At 46.4% G+C, this 23,866-nt stretch overlaps 1 protein-coding gene across 1 annotated transcript; it reads left to right on the plus strand.

Annotated features, from left to right (window-relative positions):
- Window positions 1-404: 404 nt before the first annotated feature.
- LOC149340511 (aminopeptidase Ey-like) lies at window positions 405-23,866 on the plus strand. The gene is made up of 20 exons (XM_089551280.1): window positions 405-1,372; window positions 3,102-3,257; window positions 4,954-5,056; window positions 5,375-5,498; window positions 5,658-5,815; window positions 6,748-6,861; window positions 7,430-7,564; window positions 8,869-8,934; window positions 9,026-9,091; window positions 15,738-15,901; window positions 17,051-17,145; window positions 17,246-17,376; window positions 17,585-17,640; window positions 17,872-18,019; window positions 18,160-18,239; window positions 18,583-18,696; window positions 20,295-20,468; window positions 21,177-21,320; window positions 22,721-22,793; window positions 22,915-23,866. The coding sequence occupies exons 1-20, from the start codon at window positions 405-407 to the stop codon at window positions 23,074-23,076; spliced, it is 3,231 nt and encodes a 1,076-aa protein (XP_089407406.1). The 3' UTR covers window positions 23,077-23,866.

Here is a 23,866-nt window from a genome sequence, read left to right on the forward strand (position 1 = left end):
GCACCGATTTGAGGTCAGTGGTGAAATTCCTTTTCATGTGAAAGTCCAGGGACATTTCAGTCAAGGAAAGAGGAGTAACATATTTAAAGCACCACAGAGCACGGAAAATCGAGAAGAAATTTTGTGTAGCAGCGGTAATTTATAAAGGACAGTAAACTGGGACATAACGTCATTGCTATCCATTCAGCAGAGACTGATATGAAACCAACTGGCCGCTGCCGAACCCTCACTTTTCAGTTTCAGTTGCACGTACTGAGTTAATATGTAGAGCTTCCTTACTCTGACGTACTGCAGCAAGAACTCGCTGCCTTTTGCTGTCTCTTCAGCTACGACAGCAAGATTTACATCGCTAGGCGAAAGCTCCGTAGGTGCTGACAAGTTTTTCAACAACCGCAGGCTCCGCAATGTCTTCGTCGGCGCGACGGGTCGCTGGTTCAAGCAACGCGACCGCACACGACCTGAGCAACAAGCTCTTTCGTTCTATTGACAGCGACAGCGCGCAAGCACCGGTAGTCAAACACCAACCCTGGCAGCTCGCCTGCCTGGCCTCGTGTTTCGTGATCAGCGTGGTCATCATGATGGGCTTCAGCGCTGCGTCCGTCGCCGGCTCCCCGCAGCGCGCGCCACCTCCGGGGCGTCCGCGCAGCAGCGACCTAGCCCGCGCGATCACGTGGTGGCACCTCGGTCCCGCCGCTCGAACCAAAGCGGCGGCGGCACCAGCGACGAATGCGACCGTCGGCAGTTTTGTCCTGCCCAAACTCCGTTCCGGTGAGGACGACGACGACCCCGAGCCCTCCGGCATTCTCCTGCCCCACCGAAGGGACCACTTCTTCAACGCCATCCTGCAGCCTACCGAGCCTGCAAACGCTGGAATGAAAGGGCTGGTGCCTCGGGCCGAGCCACAAGCGCAGGTCACGGAGAGAGCCGTCGACGCCACCAGCAGCGCTTCCGGCGTTCCCAGGACGTCGACCACGCGCGGACGGCGCGTCTTCCTGGAAGGTTCTACTCCCGTCCACTACGTCCTGGAGGTCGAACCCAGCCTCGAGGAGGCGAGCAACTTCAGCTTCAACGGAACCGTGACCGTCACGTTCGTGTGCAGGAGGCGCACGGACAAGATAGCCCTGCACGCCGCGGCCAGTCTGACGGTGGACGTGCTCAACATAGTGGCCACCTTCAGGAGCGTCCAGAAGCCCCTACGCATTGACAACACGTCTCGAAACGTAATCGAGGACCTGTACCTCATCCGGTTGAAGGAACAGCTCCACAGAAACGAGCGCTACAATCTCACGCTTCGCTTTTCTGGAACGGTCGGCACCCAGCCCAAGGGTCTCTACCGCGTGAGCTATGTCGACGCAGTTACCAGGCGGCCCCGGTACGTTTCTTCATGTGCTGAGAAATCTTGACAGAATCATACCTAAGCCATGTTGGCGAAAGGGTATGATCGATAGCCTCGGCATGGGCGTTCTTTTGGGGCCTCCCGTAATATACGCTCTTTGAATCAGCGCCGCCTTTGAAAAAAAAAAAACAAAAAAAAAAAACAAAGTACTTCTTGCTCAGAACCAACCTGGACTTCAGCGGACGACAGTACAGAAATCGAAGGTTTGTTTTACATTGGATGATTATAGCTTAAAGGAGGGATCGCATTTACTTTGTACATACTAAAGTTCTCAGCAGATGCACAGAACGTCTACGTTACTGAGAACTTTAAGTCTCTGTGCATGGTTAATTGGTTATCATGCGATTTTTTCAAAGAAGCTTAGAAAATACTGCGGTCGTGAGCTCACAGTGATAGAGGCACTTGCAAAATGAACGTAGCGTGGACAACGCACACAAGTAAGGATGATAACGTTATGTATACAGCCCCCGAGTCGCATAGACCGGAAATGAGCAGGATTGAGGAAGGCGGTCCACCTTCCTTTGTGGTTGATCTCTTCACGTAAAGTATAATTCTTTTTCGGAAAGGAAAAGACGCACAATTTTCTCTTTTTAATGATGAGATAGCTCATCCTCCTTGGTAAGAAGGTTAAACGGTTCGATGAAATTTAAACAATTTATTTAACCCACCTCTGGTGGCGTCCCTCGCCCTCTATATACCAGGTGTCCCAGCTAAATGTAACCAAGCATTTAAAAAACAAGGGGTGTCCTAGCCGTCTCAAACCAAATGAGAGTTGTTTAGACTCGCGTGACCTAGTCTGCAGTATTTTTTTTCGTTCTTCAAGGTTGACTAATCAGTTAAGCTTAATTAACAAACTTTTTAATTATTGACTTGAGGAACAAAGTGTCAATGAAAAAGTTGTAGATCGCTTTGAAAAACAGCTTACTGAGACATTTGCAGCAAAGTAATATTTACGTAAAGTAGATTTTTTACCGGCCTTTAACCATAACCCGGACAATAAGAAAAAGCTTTCACATGACAACTGTGCCACTTCAACGTCCCAAGACGCGCCTTAAAGAATAAAATCGATTTTTTCTGAAGTCCTCTCCTCGATGAGACTTTGGGTGCACATTGGGACCGAGAAGTCAGCGAGCAGCTGGTCACGTGACAACTTTCTTTTAAGGCCAATAAATGAAGCTACGTAAATCGTAACTTGACGGAAACCGCACTACTAGCGGTTTTTCGAGGTGGTCTAAAACGTTTGCATTGACACTTTCTTCCTAAAGTTAATAATTAAAAAGTTAGCTAATTAAACAACTGAAAAAAATACTCAAGACTAGGCCACGCGACTATGAACAACCCTGAGGTGATTTCACTGGACTAGGACCCTTCGCCTTTTTTAAAAGTTTGGTTACATTTAGCTGGGACACCCGGTATAAGGTCCATCGTACTACTTGCCGGGTTCTTAGGAAGACTTAGCGAGTGTGGACAAACTAGCTGTGAACTGCTTCTATGATATTCGTTCATGCGTTCAGAACGCATATCTCAAACCTACGCTAAATAAGCTTCACAGTGAGTAACTTTGACCCAATGACTTTCTTCAGCCAGCCTCACAAAATTCAGCGTGTTACGTACATGGCTGCGCTTGGACGCACACAAATTCACCGATGCTATGCGCTTGAGGTTACGAAGCTGGTTGCGTCTTGCGAATTCCTGGCGAGTGCAGGTGGGTGCTGCTGACCAAAATGCGCCCTAAATATGCCCGGAGGGTGTTCCCTTGCTTCGACGACCCTTCCGTGACGGCCAGCTTCGACATCACCATCGTGCACAAGAAGGGGCTCAACGCCGTCTCGAACATGCCAGTTTACAGGACAGAGAGGAGGTACATTACATACTGCAGCTGTGTTCAGTTCTTCGACGAAAAACACGCTCTGAACAGCGATTAAGTATAAAGAAAGCCACGTGCCGCTGGTGGAGTCCAGACTCGAACTTTCTGCCTCTCGATATGAAGACTGCCACTGTATCGAGTGAGCCAGAAGCTAATCAGCGTTAGCACATGCTTGGAGGAACTAACGATTCAGAGCAAATTATGTTCGAAGGAACGAACGCGGAGAAGAGTACGGGCTCGCCACTTGCCCTTATTCTAGCTGTCATCTAGCCACGGTACCATGGCGCTGTAAAAGTACTGTGCTGCTTGTCTTATGCAGAAGTATGGCCAGCACATTAAGAGATCGTGCTTTTGTTTCTCAGAGCATCAGTGCAGACAGCGACACAAAAGCAAATACAGACTACTTCTGTAAGCATAAATATCTATTTAATGACCTTTTTTGCTTTTGAATCTGAACTCTGTTTCCGGAGGAACGATCTTAATTGCCAGAAGGATATGGAAAAAAATTACATCGGAAATATCTGCTGGTTTCAGGCGAATAGCGGACGTGATTATGCAAGTTCGAATCGCGTGATTTGGGAAGTAGCTCAGGAGACGAACTGCTAAGCACTATCAATGACTTAGGCAAAGCAGAACAGTACGTCTAAAAATTAATACGCAGAAAGCTAAAGTAATGTTCAACAATCTGTGAAGGGAACAGCAGTTTACGATACGTAGCCGGGCGCTGGTAGAGGTAAGAAAATACATCTACTTAGGGCAGGCAGTGACCGCAGATCCAGATCATGAGAATGAAATCACTAAAATAAGATTATGGGCTGGGGTGCATTTGGCTAGTACTCTCAGATCTTGAATGGCAGTTTACCAGTATCCCTCAAGAGAAAAGTATATAACAGCAATATCTTACCGGTACTCACCTATGGGACAAAAAAGTGGAGACTAACGAAAATGGTTCAACTTAAATTGAGGACAACACGGCGAGCTATGGAAAGAAAAAATGATAGGGGCAATGTTAAGAGACAGGGAGAAGGCAGAGAGGATCAGGGAACAGACGCGAGTTAATGACATCCTAGCGGAAATCAAGAATAAGAAATGTGCATGGGCAGGTCAAGTATTGCGAAGGCAAGATAACCGCTGGTCCTTAAGGGTAATGGAGTGGATTCCAAGAGAAGGCAAGCGTAGAAGGCGGCGGCAGAGAGTCAGGTGGCCGGTTGAGGTTAGGAAGTCTGCGGGGACAAGGTGGCCGCAGCTGGCACAGGACCCGGTTAATTGAAGACATATGGGAGAAACCTTTGTTCTGCTCTGGACGTAGTCGCGCTGATGATGATTATGACTTGGAAAGAGACACGTCATGAAACAAAACTACGTTACTCGCGCTAAATAATCCTTGGTGAAGCAGCTGGCTCCTACGAACCGTGTCATGTTGGCTGCTGCAGTGGCTGCTAAGAGGGCGCCCACGTGTGTTTCACCTTGTGGAAGTTGCACAAACGTCTCGACCAGAACTTGCTGAAAGCGTTCAAAGTAACAAAACATTCCCTCCCTCTTCCCTTCAGTGCTGCATGCACACGTTTCCAGATAGTAAAGCCAGGTGTCTGAACGTCAGTTTGCGGTGTCGATGGCAGGAACTAGCTGCAGACAAGCGTACGCTGCACATAAGATTTCGAAATCTTAAGATGTTGTTGCACATGTTTAGGACGTCGGATCTTGTGGCCGATACCTTCGCCAGGACGCCGAAGATACCGACCCTGCTAATTGCACTGACACTCAACGACTTTCCGTCCTTCGGCAAAGGCACGGTAAGCTACGGCCTTGATTAAAATTCAGAAGAGTATTATGGATTACAGTTATGATAACGATACAGTCACAACGAGCCCGATCATTTCAAGTTTGCTTCACGCTGAACTGACCCCAAGAATATATACAACCACGTTAGGCAGAAATCTGACACCCCCCTTGTGATTTTTGGGTTTTAATAGACACTAGTGTCCTTGGAAGGAAAACAAATGAGGTGTCATTTTCTTGTGCTCGTGCCAGTTGGTGTTGTTTGCAGTGCACATTTCAGACGAGCTTGTTCTTTGATACGACCTGCCATAGTTCCCATCTGTTGCCTCCAGATGCGGGTATGGACTCGTGCGTCCGCAACAACTCTGGCCCAAAAGTTGGCCCTGGACATCGTGCCAAAATTGCTCGAGCATTACGAGGATTACTACGAGACAAAGTACCCCATGCCAAAACTCGGTGAGCGGATAGACACTGCGCACTTTGTCACACGCGACTTCGCGAACTGACCTCTGTGATCTCTTGCGCTCTGTTGCTTTGTAAACCTGATACACGCCGGATAAATAGCCATTTTCATCGATCAGATATGCGACCGCGGTGCGCGTCTTTGGTTTTCAGACATCGTGATCCTCGCCAACTGCTCCATACTCACGTCCGGCTACTTTGGGTTGATCTTCATGAAGGAGCCAACTTTCGTGCTCCAAAATCCCCGAACGACCATGGCCAAGGACGCCGTTCACAGGCTGTCCTCTTTGGCACAGGCCATATCAGGGCAGGTGAGACACGTCTCGGCGGCTGGCGTACGTGTACACGCCCGCCTCTACAGCCTTATGCAGCTATGATGTTGCGCGATGGCTGTCAGCTCGAATAAAAAGTTAGGCAGCGGTTCAACTCTGCCGAACCGAGTTTCACGTAGCGAAAGCTACATAAGCAAGCGATGTCTGCTGGGTGGTCAGTAGCGGTCTGCCTCAATATTCGAAGATGTGGTTCACTATACGTGCGCTCCTCAGCGCGCTCTCCTTCCTCCGTAGCGTGTGACTAAGCCCAGCGCACAGCTCTGGTTATATATACCCCATACATGACGTCACAACTGAATCACGTGACACAACGTGATTACCTCGTGGCTTCCTTACTGCGTCTGCCGACAACTTGCAACGACAATTCAATGTCAAAATTCAGGGTCAAAGTTTGAGGTCAAAAGTCAAGGTCAAGGACAAAGTTCAAGGTAAAAGGTGTTCCACTAAGTGGACCCCGCATGGTTAGGTATAAACGCATAGCAACACTAGCCATGACTTATCTCAAGGTCGTTTCAAGGTCATTCGGAGGCTCACGGCGATATGCGTCCCAGCTATAGTAGTGTAGCTTTCGCCACGAAGGTTTGACGCTTGCTGTATCTACTCACTTTTATTGGCATTTTACTCGAGAGCAATTCGCTTAGCTTCCTGAGGCAACAAATCGTGCGATTACAAATTTTGGTACCGCGGTGGCCACCAGGATACAGGCTACCGTCGCGCGAACATTTAGGCCACGTGACTGGAAGAACATTAGTGCGCTGCAACAGCGACAAGGACTAACCATGTAAGGACAAATGACATGGACAAACATGTCCTACAGCGTTTCACTACGTCATGGCGTGTACGAAACACTGCGATGACCATCTTATGCAAATAGCTGTCGCACGTTAAAATGTCTCATTTTCTCATTAAAGTGGTTTGGAAATCACGTGACGCTGTCTGGATGGAACAACATCTGGCTGAGTCGAGCACTGGCAGAATTCAACAAGTACTCGGCACTGAAGAAAATCGACGCTTACTGGGATGCCGTAAGTCGTCAGCAGTTCATTCGCTCTCCCTAATTATATCCCCATAAATTTCGGAACATTTTATTTATTTAGTCAACTAGCGCTGCATCAACAATGTAGTTGCGATGTCTGCAGCAGCAATCCGCGCAACTATTCTCTAGTCTTACAGCTAGACGGTACATCAAGCACTTTACGTCGTAGCAAAGCAAGCTCTATTTAACTGCTAGTTTGTCTTCACTACCAACAGACGTGGCTAGAATAGCTGAAATCGCACTCGTGGTATTAACTTTTATGGTGCATTGCCACACGGAAACAGGAAAGTTCATTGCGAGCTGCAACACTTCAGCCGAAGGACAGTGAACTTAATGGTTTGTCGCTAAGTAAAGCAAGAACCGTTTAGAATGTTGCAGTGGGCTTTCTGGCAGCGCGGGTTGCTCAGCTAGCACACTACATAATTACCATCATTTTTTTTTCTCTCATCGCCCGTTTGATGACCAGTAACGTGACAGTAGCAGAATTCAACTTTGTGATCCGAAAAAAAAAGGCCGTGCAAATTTCGTTTCATTCATCTCTTGATGCGCATGAATAGGTTGACTTGGACCTCGTCTACGACGTTCACGATGCGATGTACTTGGACAGTCTCGGAACTCACTACGCGCTGTCAGACGAAGACTCAATCGAGACGCATGCTGAAAATCCTCTCGTGAACATCAATTTGAAGAAGGTACGTTTTTTTAAAATTGATTAATCTGTTAAAAAAATGGCTGAGGCTTAACTTGGTTAAGCCTGGAGAATGCGAAGCATCATCGTGTCGCGTAATTTGGAGGCGCACAACCACAGCGACGGCGCGAGGTGGGCCCCCGTTTCTCCACTGTCGTGACGTCATCGTGTCACGTGGTGTGACGTCATGTATCACGTGATTTGGAGGCGCACAACCACAGCGACGGCGCGAGGTGGGCCCCCGTTTCTCCACTGTCGTGACGTCATCGTGTCACGTGGTGTGACGTCATGTATCACGTGATTTGGAGGCGCACAACCACAGCGACGGCGCGAGGTGGGCCCCCGTTTCTCTACTGTCGTGACGTCATCGTGTCACGTGGTGTGACGTCATGTATCACGTGATTTGGAGGCGCATAACCACGGTGAAGGGCTGAAGTGGTAGCTAAAGTAGTATGCTTCGCATAAAAATTATCGCCACAAGCGTTCTTATTAAGGGCGTACGAATAATGCAGCATTTCAATGAAATCTAATGGTAATGTAAAAAAAGTGGGCTCATTCTTGTCTTAGGAGAGCAGAAAGTTGGGCAAGTTGGTTGATATGCATACAACATTCTATATTGATATGCATTCTTGTCTTCCTACATTGGAAGCATTACGGAGAGGACAAAAGCATAAAAACTCTTTATGCTCGATATGCATGTCTTCTTTTACACCCCTTTTACCCTTATATATTCGTCTTCCACATACAGTTATGCGTCCTTATGTATATCATTTTGTCTTTCAAAATACCCTTAGCTATATGCACCTGCATTGTTTTGAGGGGAAGTAAACCTCGTATTTTTATCCCTTTATTTAAACTTAATGACTTTGGTTTGAAAGCGCGGATAAGTTCAGAGCACTCAGACAAGCGACAAATGGAATATTGTCGCTATTTTCCTCATTCTGGCCTTAATAGTCCTTGACAAGACATGCGTCCGAATGCACATAGAAAGTTCAATTTATTAAACACTAATGTAACAGAGGAATATAACCGCAGGAAGGAATATCAGGTGTAGTTGTATAACACCCCCGCTCATCAAGCTGGTGGTCATAACGATGCGAGCGTCTCTAAAGAGAGAACAAAAAAATGGAGGTAACAAAGCTGTTAACCTATTACGCCCCATGTTTGAAAACAATGAATATTAAACTTTGAAGAAAACTCAAGTTGCCAGAAAATACCTCACTATTATTTGAAGCACTAAATACTCGCTATACTCCACTTTTTACCAAACGCTTTCGCGAACAAGGTAAATGTCGCTTTATTTTTCAGGGCCTTGCTCTAGTAAGGATGGTGGAAGCCTCTCTGAGCAACAACAGCTTCCGAAGAGGGTTGAGCGTAAGTACTGTGGCAGAAATGTGCACGGTGAAGCGGTACAGCGCGAGAGGCTACAAGAGTGTTCACACACACGGCGCTTTCATTGTTCCAGGAGTTCTTGCAGACGTACAGGCACGAGCGCATACACGAAGACGACATCTGGAGGGCATTCGAGAAGGTACGGTCAATTGCCAGATGCGCTTCCTTTAGGTCACGCTTCTGAACCATTGCAGAAAAGATCTCGAATAAGCGCAGTTTTGCATCCCGAAATAAAAAGAAAGTGACTGGATGTTTACCTTCGCAGAAGGCGAACTGCAGCGGCAGCTGTGGTAGTGTGAAATGCTGATGCCAATAGGACAGTGTAGTAATTCTCATTTAGTAGTGTGGTACGTCTATTGCTTTTGTGCCGCTATGTACACTGTCATGAGCTCCACGGGTAAGCTCTAATTTTTGCTGATAATGTTATTTTATTTATTTATTTTATTTATTCGATACTGTCAATCCCATCAGGGATCGTAACAGGGAGGGCATTCAAAGTACAGAGGCACACAAAAAAAATAGCAATGGTAATTAATCAAAGTACATAAAAAATATAACACGAAATTACATTAGAAGATACGAATAACAAATAAACCAGAGTGAGGAGCATGTGACATGATTTTGGCGGACAATAATGTCACAAGTGAAAACACAAACGGAAGGAATAACTTGGTAATGACATATATGAACTCAATAAATACTAAGATATAAGTAGTTGATTTTCCACACGTGTGCTAAAGGAATTCAATGATGGACTACTAACAATGGATGTGTTCAAGGTGTTCCATTCGCGTATAGCACGAGGGAAGTATGAATATTTGAAAGTGTCAGTACGGAATGAAAACTCGTTTAGAGTGTGTATGTGTTTATTACGTGTTTGTCGCGTTTGTGATTGTGATATGTATCTTGAAGTGGCGACTTTTAATTGATTGTGTACGAGTTGGTACATGGTTTTAAGGCGCGCTAGTTTTGCTCTGTTTTATTTTATTTATTTACAAATACTGCTATCCCAGTTGGGACATTGCAGGAGTGGTACATAGGATGGAAAACAGATAAAACAGTAGGATAGTGCATAAACATAAACAAACAAACAAACATAAACATTTACATAAACAAAAGTGTGCTATTAATAAGAAAATACATGATTAGACAATTCTTGCGCAAACCGGTCAACAGACATCTGACGTAATGTAATATCCAAATTATTCCATAGCTCCACTGTCGAAGGAAAAAATGAATATTTGAAAGAGTCCAAAAACGGCATAAACGGCACAATGTTAAGCGGGTTAGTACGGCGAGTGACACGTGCTGAAGAACTGGCGAAAGAAAAGAAAAGCGGGGCGTCAACATAAATGCATTTGTTGATGATCTTGTGAATAGTGATAAGGCGATCACATATGCGTCTGTGTTGAAGTGTGTCAAGTGATAAGGTGCGGGCATGAGCTGTGGGAGAGAACTGGCGGTCATAACGTTTATATATAAATCTTATTGCTTTATTCTGCACATTTTCTAGTTTAGTGATGTCTTTAGCGAAGTGCGGTGACCAGACTGCCGAGGCGTATTCAAGCACAGGCCTTACCAGAGATTTGTACGCCGTCAGCTTACAGTTTTTAGTCGAATCCTTTAAGGTGCGTTTTAAAAATCCGAGTTTCTTCAGTGCCTTGGAGCACGTTAAATCGACGTGTTTTGACCAATTTAAGTTAGAACAAAAGGTTACTCCTAGGTACTTGAACTCGTTTACGTGCGTTAGTTGATGAGTGCTGTTAGTGTACGAAAAACGCAAAGGATTCTTCTTGTTAGTGAATGTCATCGACACAGTTTTACTGAAATTTATCTTCATCTGCCATGTGTTGCTCCAAGCACAGAATGAAGAAAACACATTATTTAAAATTAGCTGGTCGCATGCATTACTTATGTTTGAATACAGAACGCAGTCATCTGCATATAGACGAATTTTAACAGGTGTGTTAGCAGTTATCTGGACGACGTCATTAATGTAGATGAGAAATAGAAGTGGCCCTAGAACTGATCCCTGCGGGACGCCAGATGTTACAGAGACAGACGCTGATTGAGAGTGATTGAAGGTGACAAACTGGGATCTTAACCGTAAATAGTCCTTGATCAAGCCTAGTAGTGGAACGCCGTGAGTTCCTTTGAGAAAAGCGCCAAGTTTAGTAATGAGTTTACTATGAGAAACCAAATCGAAAGCTTTGGAGTAGTCAATAAAAATGGCGTCCAGCTGACCGCGGTTATTTAAGCATGATGCAATGTCGTGTGAGAATTCAATTAACTGCGTGAGTGTGGAGAACCCAGCCCGGAAACCATGCTGATTATTACAGAGAAGATTGTTGTTAGACAAGTACGACACAATATGTTTATGAATAATGTGCTCTAATACCTTGCAACAAGTACACAATAAGGAAATTGGTCTGTAATTGGAGAGGCATTGTTTATTACCGGACTTAAATACTGGTACTACATTAGCTATTTTCCAGACTTGTGGAACGGTTTCGGATAGAAGGGACTTTCGGAAAATCACAGTCAGGTAGCGGGCACACCACTCAGGATACTTTTTTAGAAACATATTGGGTATACCATCGGCTCCAGCGCTTTTCGTCGCGTCAATTTGTAACAGTAGATTAAGAACTCCATTGTATGTTATATCCAACTTCGGGAAGGACGGCAATTCAGTGACTAAACTAAATGTTGGTGTAGTGCCATTGTCACTCTCAAATACCGATCTAAAGTAATTATTAAAAGCTTCGGAGATAACTGAAGGGTTAGAACATGGTTTATCATTAACAACAAATGATGAAGAACAGCGACCGGACGGAGTAATTGTTTTCCAGAATTTGGATGGGTTGGATTTCATAAATGTTGTTAGCGTGTTCTCATAATAAAATTTCTTAGCGTCGTGCATTTTAGTTCGCAGAGTCGTTTTCAAGGAAACAAGAAGCCCAGCATCACTTTTATGCCGTGATTTACACCGGTTGCGAAGCCTCTTTATGCGGCGTATAAGTTGGATGATTTCCCTGTTGTACCATATATGCGTGGGGTTTCTCTTGACACATTTCTTGGGGACGAACTTACACAGACAGTCATGCACAACTTTATAAAATTGTTCGACCAGCGTATCAACATTGCATTGATCACTACTAAAGAAAAAATCATCAAAATTTGACGCCAAAGAGCCAAGTATCATGTTATCATCGGCACGAGAGAAGTCAGTAACCATCTTGTATTCAGGTCTTTTGGGTTCAGGTGCGATGTTCAAATTAAGAACGACTGCTTTGTGATCGGAAAGGCCATCAGTGACCTCGCATTTGAACCCGCACTGTAACAACTGCTCGTTCAAAAGCACAAGATCGAGTATAGAGTCACCACGCGTAGGAGATTGGACAACTTGCGACAAATCGAAAGATACGGCTATGTCGATGAGCGAGTCACATTGTGCCTTGTCCCGACCAGTCGACACAAGTGAGGCCCAATTTATGTAAGGCAAATTGAAGTCACCACACAAAACCATTTTGTGGTTATGTAATCTATGGGTTGCAATATAATCATTCAGAGCTGGAAACACATTGTAATCAGCATTTGGAGGACGATAAATAACACCTATAACCAACGTCGAGAAGGAAGTATGAATTTTGCACCAGACGGACTCAGTCTCTGGAACATCGGGTAGCGAGGAAAAGTTGATGCTACTTTTAAGAAATAAGGCCACACCGCCTCCGCGACTGGACGATCTGTCTTTTCGTAAGACGCAATAACCAGGCGGAACAAATTCTTCGTCCAAGATTGAGTTGTTGAGCCATGTTTCTGTCACACAAATAATGGAAGGGTGGTGCGTTTCAATAAGCCAGTTGAAGTTAACGATTTTGTTCAGTAAACTGCGAGAATTCACATTTAAAACCGTGATGCAAGGTACTTCGCTTCGGGATTTTGCATACGGCATTCTCGGCTCGCCCTTCCCCCGTCAATCAAGGCTGGGCGATTTACCGTCTTGGTTGTTCGTGAGCCGGACACGCATGCCAGTTCGCGAATCCCACGTGTAAGCGGTACCATCGATAAAAAGTTTATCATGGACCAGCTTAATCTTCACACCTTCGCGCTTATCATTTTTTGCCGAACGCCAAAGCAATGACCTTTTTTGTGACGTTTCGCGAGAGTAGTCGTCAGAGACACTATAGCCGGACCCTTTCAGTTTGCTACATTGTTTAAATATAGCTGCTTTTTCATTATAGTCATATAGCCTCATAATTACGGGCCTGTGTTCATCTTTTTTCTTATCACCAATCCTGTGAATTCGCTCCACCGAAGAAACAGTAACACCAAGAGTGTCAGAGAATATTCCTTTCAACACTTTATGTTCAATATCCTGTCTTGTTTCCGTATTTCCCTCCGGAACACCATAAACTATCAGATTATTTCTACGCGCTCTATCTTCCAATTCAATTAGTCTTTGTTGTTGCTGGTCGACTGTGCGGTATAGGTGTTCAACAGTACTTTCAAGAGTAGTTAGCTTAACGCATAGCTCAGAAAAGGATTCCAGTTTTTTTTCAATTCCAGTTAGTCTAGCTTCCATATCCGTCTGCTTATCCAGGATTAGCTGCAATAACTCCTCTGTTGTTGGCCCCGGATTGGTTTCGATGTCCCCGGATAGCAAAAGAGAAAGATGAGAAAGATGCGACAATACCACACTGAGCATTTCAAAAACGTTCACTGGGAGCGGCAGTACTACAAGAAAAGGATCACTTGTGCGAAAATGTGATACAGAAGTATAATATCCAACCTGCAAGGTAATCCACACATGTTTGAGCGACATGACCGATGCCGTACCGCCGCTCCCACTGAAGACGGAGCCATGCAGGGACGCCTTTATAAGCCCAGTTTGAGACGACGTGCCCCTGGCGGGTTGTTTCCAAAAGCTTTCCTCGGTGACGTCACTTTGCATGATGAACGATGATTCAGGCAAGGCGGGTAGTCTATAGCTCATTCCTTGATAGGCAATCACAAGCGGCAGCATCTGCAAGGTAATCCACACATGTTTGAGCGACATGACCGATGCCGTACCGCCGCTCCCACTGAAGACGGAGCCATGCAGGGACGCCTTTATAAGCCCAGTTTGAGACGACGTGCCCCTGGCGGGTTGTTTCCAAAAGCTTTCCTCGGTGACGTCACTTTGCATGATGAACGATGATTCAGGCAAGGCGGGTAGTCTATAGCTCATTCCTTGATAGGCAATCACAAGCGGCAGCATCTGCAAGGTAATCCACACATGTTTGAGCGACATGACCGATGCCGTTAGTAGTCGAAGTGACCGAAGGGTTAGTAGTCCTGCGTGTTTGATTAGTTCTGTTGGTGAGTCTGTCAACCTGTGTCTATTAAATATACATCTGACCGCCTTCCTCTGCACTGCTTCTATTTGTTTAGTGAGCTTGTTAGTGAAAGGAAACCAAACAACATTAGCATACTCTAGAATTGGTCTGACATATGTGTTATATGCAAGAAGCTTTGTTTCTGATGGTGCTAGTTTGAGGCGTCTATTAATGAATAATAACTGTTTTAAGGCGGTTGATGTGACATTGTTAACATGAGAATCCCATCTGAGGTCAGAGGTTAGTGTTATGCCCAAATATTTATATTCGGACACCGAATCAAGAGGAATATTGTTTAATGTGTACTGAAATTTTGATTTGTGTATCTTTCTGGTTACGGATAAAGCAACTGATTTTTTAATGAAGCCGGGTGCAGTATTAAGTAATGATGTGTCGGGGTTGGGTCGTGATCTGGGCTAGGGGAACGGAGGGGAGGAGGTGTAGTTGTGTAGGAGTGCATCACGTACAGTCAGACGCAGCCGCTCGTCCATCCTTTTAAGGCAGGCGTCCTGCGTGACGAGAGCAGCCAGGAGAGGGGGGAGTTTGGCGGGGTTGCGGCGCAGGGTAGAAGCAGCCAGGTGCGATGAGTAGTCATGGGAAGGGGGGGGGGGGGGTGTAGAGGTTTAAGGGTGCATAAGTACATCGTGCGCATGGATGCCGTCACCGCCATCATTTCACCGAACAAAACCCATACAGCTGTCGCTTTATAATAACGATGCCTGTTTAGAAACGCCATTGTGGGACTCGAGACCAAGCTCGATTTTCCTATAATTATCTCGAATCTGCTCTGACTAGCCCAGCTGCGCAATGCTGACCGTTGCAATCTCTTTCATTTAGGTGTAACATTGACGTACGCTCATCTTTGTGTTCTGGCCCCGCCGAAATACAGTCGCTGTGGCCAGGCTGAACATGCGACGTGATGCCCCGTACACTTCATGAACAGAGTTACCCAGACGCTAATAGTCTGTATAATTAAGAGAATCGACCTTTGTACTACTGTTACATTAGATTACATGGTATGGCCTCAGCGTTCGTTGCTCCTGTTCGCCAATTAACCAAGCACACTCTGTGGCTCATGGCCTTCGCAATCTCAAGAGTAAGCTCGTGCTTTCAAAATAGTAATAACCTTATCGGTCGTTATCGCATAGATTTTGAGTCATGGCTGACCAACCGTCGTATAGTCCTCGTCGTGCAAAACAAATTACATTGCGATTATTAATCTCTGAGCCCGCATTTGGATTACTCTTCTGCTCTGCACTGTAACATAATAAGCTTTGACTTGCACGGACTTTCCTCGACGAGTTCTAGCTGACGAAGTTGCCTGTAAGATATTCCCAAAGATGGTGCCGATGCATGAATACGGTGGCGTGAGAGTAAATATACACGCTCTATCCGACGTGCCGACAGGTCGAAAACATGTCGGGCACTCCCATGGACCTGACTTCGGTGATGCACTCATGGACGAGGCAAGACGGCTACCCTCTGGTGACCGTCAAGAGGTTCTACGCCTCAGGCACCGCCAAGGTCTCCCAGTGCCGCTACTATCTGAACGAACCCCGCCTGGAAAACAGGTAATTGATTGTCATCGAGTTCCATTGAGTGCCTTTACGCTACAAAAGTCTAGACTACATATAAGCATGTTCCACATTCCTCACACCGAGTGTAGTTTTTCTACCGTTCTACCGTTTTGAACACATGTTTTAAAGTTGCTGCTCGAGGAGACGGCACCCTCGATGACGGCCTCACCCAACCGACGCCCACCACCAACAACGAAGACATCAGCGCAACACTTTACACCTGCGCCCACCTAACAGAACGCTGCCGTACGCAAAGACCAACACTGCCACCCCCCACACCCCACATTAACCAAGACCGAAGCCACGGCGTGGCGACAATGACAAACACACACTTACCAAAACGTATTCTGCAAACACCTATTCTCACCCACCCGCGGCAGTACCCCGATAGATGCCCACGATGTAATGCCTCTGAGCCACACTTCACCACTCAGTCTGGGCCTGTCCAGCTCCATCCGGTGCCCAACCACACATATCCCACACCCCAGATCCTCCTCTTAGCAGGCTGCCCTGTCCGACGCTAAGCCAACCTATCGGTGACGGCTGATCGAGAGTGCCTGTCGGACCATGGCCGACAACGCAACCCTGGACTGAGAGCCCCACTCAGAAAGAGGAATCGACATCACCACTTCTCCCCCTGCCCCTTTTTAGGGAGAGTTCTTGAAATTAAAAGTTTTTTCATCCCACTCTTCCTCCTCCTTATGATAACCATCAACCGTGCTTTCTTTTGAGCAGATAATTTCCACACCGTACAAAATTCGTATCAGCGTATGCGCATAAAAGAAACAAAACATGTGAGTGTGCATATATATGCGCATGTTCATGAGTACTAATAATACATTTGCGGATATTTCACTGCTTTGGCACGCATTTTGTTTCACTTTGTAACTAATTCAGGGCTAATCTCTGGAGAACTGGTTGCTGAGTGATTCTGAACTCAAGGTCAACGAGCGAGTATATCGTTTAGTGCGTCGTCGCGGAGCGTTGATTCACTTACACGCATGAGAAATGTGGCGCCGGCGCTCTGTGACATTCAAGTATCGATATACGAAAAGACGCGTAACGCGGAGGTTTACTGTCCGTATACCCCGATACAATCCGTCCCGCTGCGCAACAACTAACATTTTTTTTGTTCTTTTTCAGCAACCAATGGCACATCCCCATCACTTTATCGAACGGAGGCCCATTTTCGCAGTTCCGAGACCACCCTCCCGTCGTCTGGCTCTCAAACGCCGATGGTAAAGAAGAGTGTCTTTTGTCTGCTCTTTTAATGCCTCAAGAGAGCAAAGTGGGGCCCTGATGTTTACAGGGCAGGTCTTGCCTTTTCTACTGACGCAGGCAAGCTGACGGACATCCCTTTCAATGCGACGTGGCTCCTGCTGAATCTCAAGGCCAAGGGATTCTACCGCGTGAACTACGACAGGAAGAACTGGATGATGCTAATCGAACAGCTGAAGAAAGATCACACGGTGAGCCAACAGCTGTTTTCTGGCACGCAATCTGATTCGCTGAACTGAGCCTGTTATAGTGGCTTATACACTGACTGCAGCTAGAAACCATTCGGTACAGGGTGTGAAAACAAGTTTCCACCTTCGAAATTCCCTGGCCTATATGCGTTAGCGTTGAAACAATTAGTGTGCTAGCTTTCTGTTTTCAAAACTTGAATTTTTCTTGCAGGCTATACCGCACCCGAACAGGGCACAGATCCTGAGCGACGTCTACGACCTTGCCCGGTAAAATGACGCCTTTCGAGACGTGTTATACTTTCTTGTCCTTGTGTTATTTAACAGGGCTACTCAAAAGTCAAGACAGACAAAAACAGAAATTCTCCATCGAAACTTTAATAAAGGAATCGGCCCAGTTCAGATTACCTAAAAGCGTGACACGGGTGCTAAACCATCCCGCTCGTCGACGTTGAAATGAATTGAGGTCGACCAAGATCTCTGCGTCGCTGCCGCTTGCAGATCTGGCGCTCTACAAATGAGCCTGGCCTTCTCTACCAGCCGCTACTTGACCAAGGAAAGGGAGTTTCTCCCGTGGAAAGCAGTCTTGAACGCGTGGAAGAACATCGAGAACCTCCTGTTGGGCACCAACATATTCCCGTCCTGGAAGGTGGGTGACAACACGCAGCGAACGCTCAGAATTGTGTTGCAAAAACACCTTTAGTATTTGTATTAAGCATGTAGAAGCTGGGTGTACCACATTTGGCAAAATGACCTTGCATCTTTTTTTTTTCTTATATTCACACGCAGGCGTTCGTCCTGCGCCTCATTACTTCCGCTTATACTGCACTGAACTGGGAAGAGAAGCCATCCGACGACGTTCAAAAAACGCAAGTTTTATTTCCCTTCCATTGCTTGCTTGCTTTTCTCCCGTATAAGAGGGTTTCAGTCGAGCTGAGATTTGACAACAAAAAAGGCGGTTGTTTTAGCGTTAATTTAGCAAGAATAGAGAAGTCACAAAAAAACAATGCGCACAAACTAAGATGTATCCATAAAAGTCGGATGACTTCCTGGTATGCCAGTACGTCAATGAATGGACCTCGCTAAAGTATTAGGTCCTCAAAGTTCATTTAGTTGAATTCAGTTCACCTAAACAGGTGTAGTTACTACGTACTTTGATTCCACTCTTCTAAGAAGAGCTACGTGAACATGAGTTGGTGCTTGCTTTCTCAGTCTGCTCCGGAACGAGATCTACTCCCTGGCGTGCCGTTACGACTACGCCCCATGCGTGTCAGCTGCGTTGAACTACTTCAAGGCGTTCAAGAGCGCCACTCGGCACCAGAACAAGTTGAGTAACGCAAAGAACAACTCGCGCTGGCGAAATGTCTCCGCCTGCCGTTCAAACCGACAGGCAGAGATTGCAGCGTGTACAATGCTCTTAGATTCGTGTATCCCGTGGCGTTATGGCATCGCTCGTGGGTTACCGTGCGTGCTATCTATAACTAAATCTATTGGCAGGCGATTTCCGCCGATGAATCGAATCGAATGTAACTACACAATGTAGAAATACAAGCGGTAGGCCATGAACTGCCAGAGCAATAAAGTAGTAGTAGTAAAAACATTTATTTCGGAAGAGAATAGTTAGGACATAAGGGGTGCGAGATAGATAGATCTGGAGCTTCAGTGGTCGGTCTTCCCTATTCCAGGATCCCGTTGCCTCCACCACCGCCTTGGCCCTCGTCACCAGCATAAGCTGTGTGCTCGGGTCGGAGTCAGCCAGGAGGGCCCCCCACTGCTCTAGATTAGGTCTAGTTATCTTGGGCAATAAGGATTTATATTAACTGTCGCATAGCACCCAAACGCTTCGACTGTGCTTTTAGAATCTCTCCTGCTCTCCGTCAGCACTTTGTCGGTATTTTTTGACTAAGCAGCATGATGCGCTGGGAACAATGGTTCCTATTTCTAAAAAAAAAATCAAATTGTGAAGTCATTAAGTGGTATTTGAGGCAAATCGTGGAAGAGCGCATGTTGAGACGGTACTGACACATATAACTTGTGGTATACTGGGGTGAGAAAAAATTCGCTGTGGCTTAGCTTGGTTAAGCCCGGTAATTGCGAAAGCAATATCCGTAACTACGCCATGGTTCAGCTGGTAGTGTAGCTGGTGGTGGTGCTTGTGGTTAGACTTGTGGCGATGCATCTGTTATACAATACAATCCAATGCAATCCAATCCAATGTAATCTAATCTAATCTAATCCAGTCTAATGTAATCTAATCTAATCTATTCTAGTCCAATCCAATCCAGTACAATCCAGTCCAGTCAGGCCGCCGTTCATGTGCACCGCCGTCGCACACGGACGGCGCGAGATCGCGAAGCAGTGTTAAGCCGCTGGTGGTTGGCACAGCTACTGCTTTCTAGCGACGTGAGTCGAGCCCACGGTGGAAGAATAAGCTTATTCTTCCACCGTGGTCGAGCCTAATCTCTTCAGCGTAACGCCACAATCGCGCTCCTAGCGGATAGCGCAGGAGTTAGGCGCCGGTGGTGGCACCGCCGCGGCTTGCGACGGCGCGAGTCGGTCCAATATCTCATAGAAGGAGGTATTGGTCGGTCGCCCTTCTCTTCGGCGTGACGTCACAACACATGTTGCGCTCCTAGCGGAGAGCGCAGGAGTTAGGCGCCGGTGGTGGCACCGCCGCGGCTTGCGACGGCGCGAGTCGGTCGCCCTTCTCTTCGGCGTGATGTCACACATGACGTCACATAGAGGTCAACTAAAGGTCAATGGTGGCACCGCCGCGCCACGGCAAAGGCTGAAAGTGCAAGTAGTAAAGCTTTCGCTTTAAAAGCCTCTGTAACCAAACCACGCGTGTGTGCGTACTTGTGTGCATGCCAACATAGCCTTAGTCGCTTTGGGACGTTAAACCCCATAAACCAAACCACATCCAGGATACCCCGGAACCAGCGCGGCTTCGTGTACTGCACCGCGGTGCAGCGAGGCGACTACTCGGACTGGAAGTTCGTCTGGGACCGCTTCGTAGAGCACGCGCATGAGCCGGGATATGAACGCTCGGAGCTCGTCTGGGCACTGACCTGCTCGCCTAACCAGAGGATCACCAGGACGTCAGTGTTTTTTCTTTTCTTCCTCGCGGGTTTGAAACGCAAATTTTTATGTGGATTCTTACATAATCTTAAGCCACTGGGAAAAGGTTTTCAACTGTTGTGTATCGCTTGGGACGTCCGAGAGGCACCTATATAAAATATTATAACAGAATATACTCCAATCGCGTAGTCCACTCGTAGATGCCACTTGTTAAAAGACTTGCATGCAAGAATACGTGAGCCCTCCTAACATATCAGTATACAATGGAAATTTAACTACGTATCAGTGTGATAGCACTTGAAACCCCGCACGGCCGCAATGCGTCGTCGGTCATAAAATTCAATTGGCTGTAGGGAAGTGACGTCACCAGACTGGCACCTTCTTATTAGCTGTAAGGAAGTGACGTCATTGGGCGGGAAGTGACGTCACTTCTGGTAAAGGCATAAAAAGCTGCTAATGCTATCGCACAGCCAACACATAATGGGATTAGGTGTCCGTATGAATTTCCATTTAATTGTGGCCCGGGGACGCCAGCTGAGGCAGGACTTCTTGCATGCTCTGAAGCCACCTTGAGAGCGGGCAAGATATTGTGTTGTTTAAATAAAGAGCCTTACGTGATCGAAACTGTGATGGGAGCCATCGTCGCATTCACGCTCTTGAACGCCTGCATATTGCCCTCAAAGAGATAATGTGGGCGACCATCCGGCACCGCCGTTCTTTACGCACAGGCTCCTGAGGAAAGCCCTGAACGAGAAGGTGTTCAACGTGAACGACTGCGTCCGCATATTCAGCCTTGTAGCGGAACACAGCATCGAGGGCAGGAACCTGACTCTGGACTTCATCCGCAAGAACTGGCCATCCATGTTCTTCATGTACGAGCTCCATTTACTCTAATCTGTGACTATCTAATGACTGCATGCTCGACGTAGCGTGGTTGATTGTTCGCTATGCTCTGGCGACGTCACAGGCCGTTCCTAGAAGCATAGCTGCTACAAATTTTACTTTAATGGAGCGGTGTGCGCACAGTGCCTTTTAAAAAAATAATGGAATAGGAGTGCAGTTGGGCCCGGATATATCTAACCCGGATATTTCGAATTACTGGCTATATCAAACACATTGTTTATCCCCTTGAAAATTATGTATAGTGTAGGAATGTGGCGCTTTATATCTGAACTACAATTTGCCATCCGTTCGATATAGTATATCGGACTGCGCGCCGCACCCCTGAAAGTGGCGCTTCTAACGGCGTTCTTCGATCGCTTGTCGTTGGCGGAGATGAGTCGGCTGTGCGGCGTTGGACACATGCTGGCAGCGCTAGGGCTGTGAAACCGCGTGACGAGGTGTATACTGGGTGTGCTTAGGTGTTGCCTTCGGTCTTTTGTATTCACTTTACACCCCACATCGCTCCCATGCGCTGAAGACAACCTAACTAAAGCTAACAGGCGACTCTTGCGTGACGTCCTTTGCTGCAGAAGGCGTTGCGGAAACTAAGTTTACTTTAAATTTAATGAGCGATTATTATATTTGTAGCATAACGTTAACTGGCTAGACATCTTATGATAGGAAGTGGATAGTTCGAAAACAGCGTGAGCAGCGGCTTCAATGCGAAGCGGGCGGCACGTTGCTGCAAGAAGTGCGTCTCAAGCATGGGTGGAATGTTTTCTGGCTTCTAGGCCACAGATAAGCTTATCTGTTGCAATTTTTGATGTATCGAATTATCGATATATCTATCTATTTCGATATCCCCTTCGAGTTCGATATATCCGGGCTCGGCTGTAGCGTAACTTTGCTGCCGATTCTAACAACGAATCAAATAGTTAAATGATCGAATGTAATACCGAGATTTAGAGAGCGATGTTCTAATTCTGGATACATTTCTTCAAAATTACGGAAAAATATTTTAAACCACTTTTTTCGACAGTGCCATTGCTTAAAATTATGGAAAAATTATTTCAATATTACTTTTATTGACAATACCACTGTATGGATGTGCCTCCCAATAACGTACTACTCCGTCTGATGCGAAAAAAATGCGACATGGTTCTTGATGTCAACCCACGAATTCAATGCTAAAAGGAGCCCGACTAGAACTGACAGTTGCTATCATGGTTAACTGGCTATCATGGTTAATTGAAGAAACAAAACCACAAACACTTCAGCATTCACAGCCCGATCAACGGGACGTCCTTTCATTTAGTTACGATAGGTTATGTTACATTCCTTTAACGCAAAGATTTGCCATGGACGCCAATTAATGACTGAATTCACGCAGGTGGCGAGCAAGGTTTCTGGAGATACTCATTCGCATAGCCGCGAAAATCGTGAATGACCAGGAGCTCGATCAGGTGCGCAGTATACCATCACGTTGTATCCGTACCACGGCGCCTAAAGGCTCGGTGTATAATCTTTTTGTTCTTAATCCTGCACAAAAATTCTAATTCCTACTTGTTTTCTTCCCTCGGAAAGGTGCGCAATTTGTTCTACAACTTCAACGGCACGTCGGCTGAAGTCACCTGGGCCTTCCAGCAACTGGACAGGAACTCTGCCCGGAGTTCTGCATGGATGGCGTCGCAGTACAAGCAGATCGCCAAATGGCTGGCTGAAAACGGCTACCAGCAGGGCACTTAGGGGCTCGAATGCGGGAAACAGCGTCACGTATGCGAGAGTAAAAGCGGCGGCTGCGAACGAGTTTTTTTTTTTTTTAATTCGAAAATGCATTCACCGGCTACCTTCTCTTTACCCGGAGGTTTTTGTTCATCCGTACGTCCGTCCACACTACGCGGAAAGGTATAGGTTTGAGTGGGATTCAACCCATGCCTTTTAGATGCCAGTATGGAGAGTGGCAACGCTGAAGCAGTTTTCGCCTTTGATGACATGCAGGTGAAGGTAGAGGTGTAAGTGCCTGAAAATGCTTTATTGACCAGAAGAAGAGAAAAAACGCCAGTATTTCCAAATGGAGTTTTCTGCGCAGCATCACCTCACCACACACTGTAAACTTTGGTCAAAATGAGCTTACTGGAAGTCTGCCAAACATCTAGAGCCGTCCACATGATGTCAGGGTCTTTCTAGCAACCAACCGCTGACGTCGGTTGCATATCGGCTACTCCGAATTCCCCCCATCGTTTGCGTGATGTGAAAAACTGGTCACAGTTCGATGATGTACATATGAAGCTGCGCAGCAGGCTTACGGGAGTGCGCGTACATAAACGTGTGTACGTGCACTCGAACTCTACCGTTAGAGAAGGTGCACAAGCGAGCATTTCTTTATCCAGCAGTGGCGAGGCAGACTGATGCAATGTTTTCCGTCGATTGTAATCTGTGCAATAGGTCGCCATCTTTTCCTGAAAAGGCTTTGCAGGATCTTTGTTTTGGTGCAAAAAATAGTTCTTATTTCTAGCGTACAAAATAAATATGCTAC

The sequence above is a fragment of the Amblyomma mixtum genome, chromosome 6 (assembly GCF_055824585.1).
Source record: "Amblyomma mixtum isolate Tamu chromosome 6, ASM5582458v1, whole genome shotgun sequence".
Lineage (NCBI taxonomy): Eukaryota > Metazoa > Arthropoda > Arachnida > Ixodida > Ixodidae > Amblyomma > Amblyomma mixtum.

Coding starts and splice junctions, on each gene's coding strand:
- LOC149340511 (XM_089551280.1), top strand. CDS start 405: ATGTCTTCGTCGGCGCGACGGGTCGCTGGTTCAAGCAACGCGACCGCA. Junction 5,499..5,657: donor GTACCCCATGCCAAAACTCG/GTGAGCGGATAG, acceptor TTTGGTTTTCAG/ACATCGTGATCCTCGCCAAC. Junction 7,565..8,868: donor TGAACATCAATTTGAAGAAG/GTACGTTTTTTT, acceptor TTTATTTTTCAG/GGCCTTGCTCTAGTAAGGAT.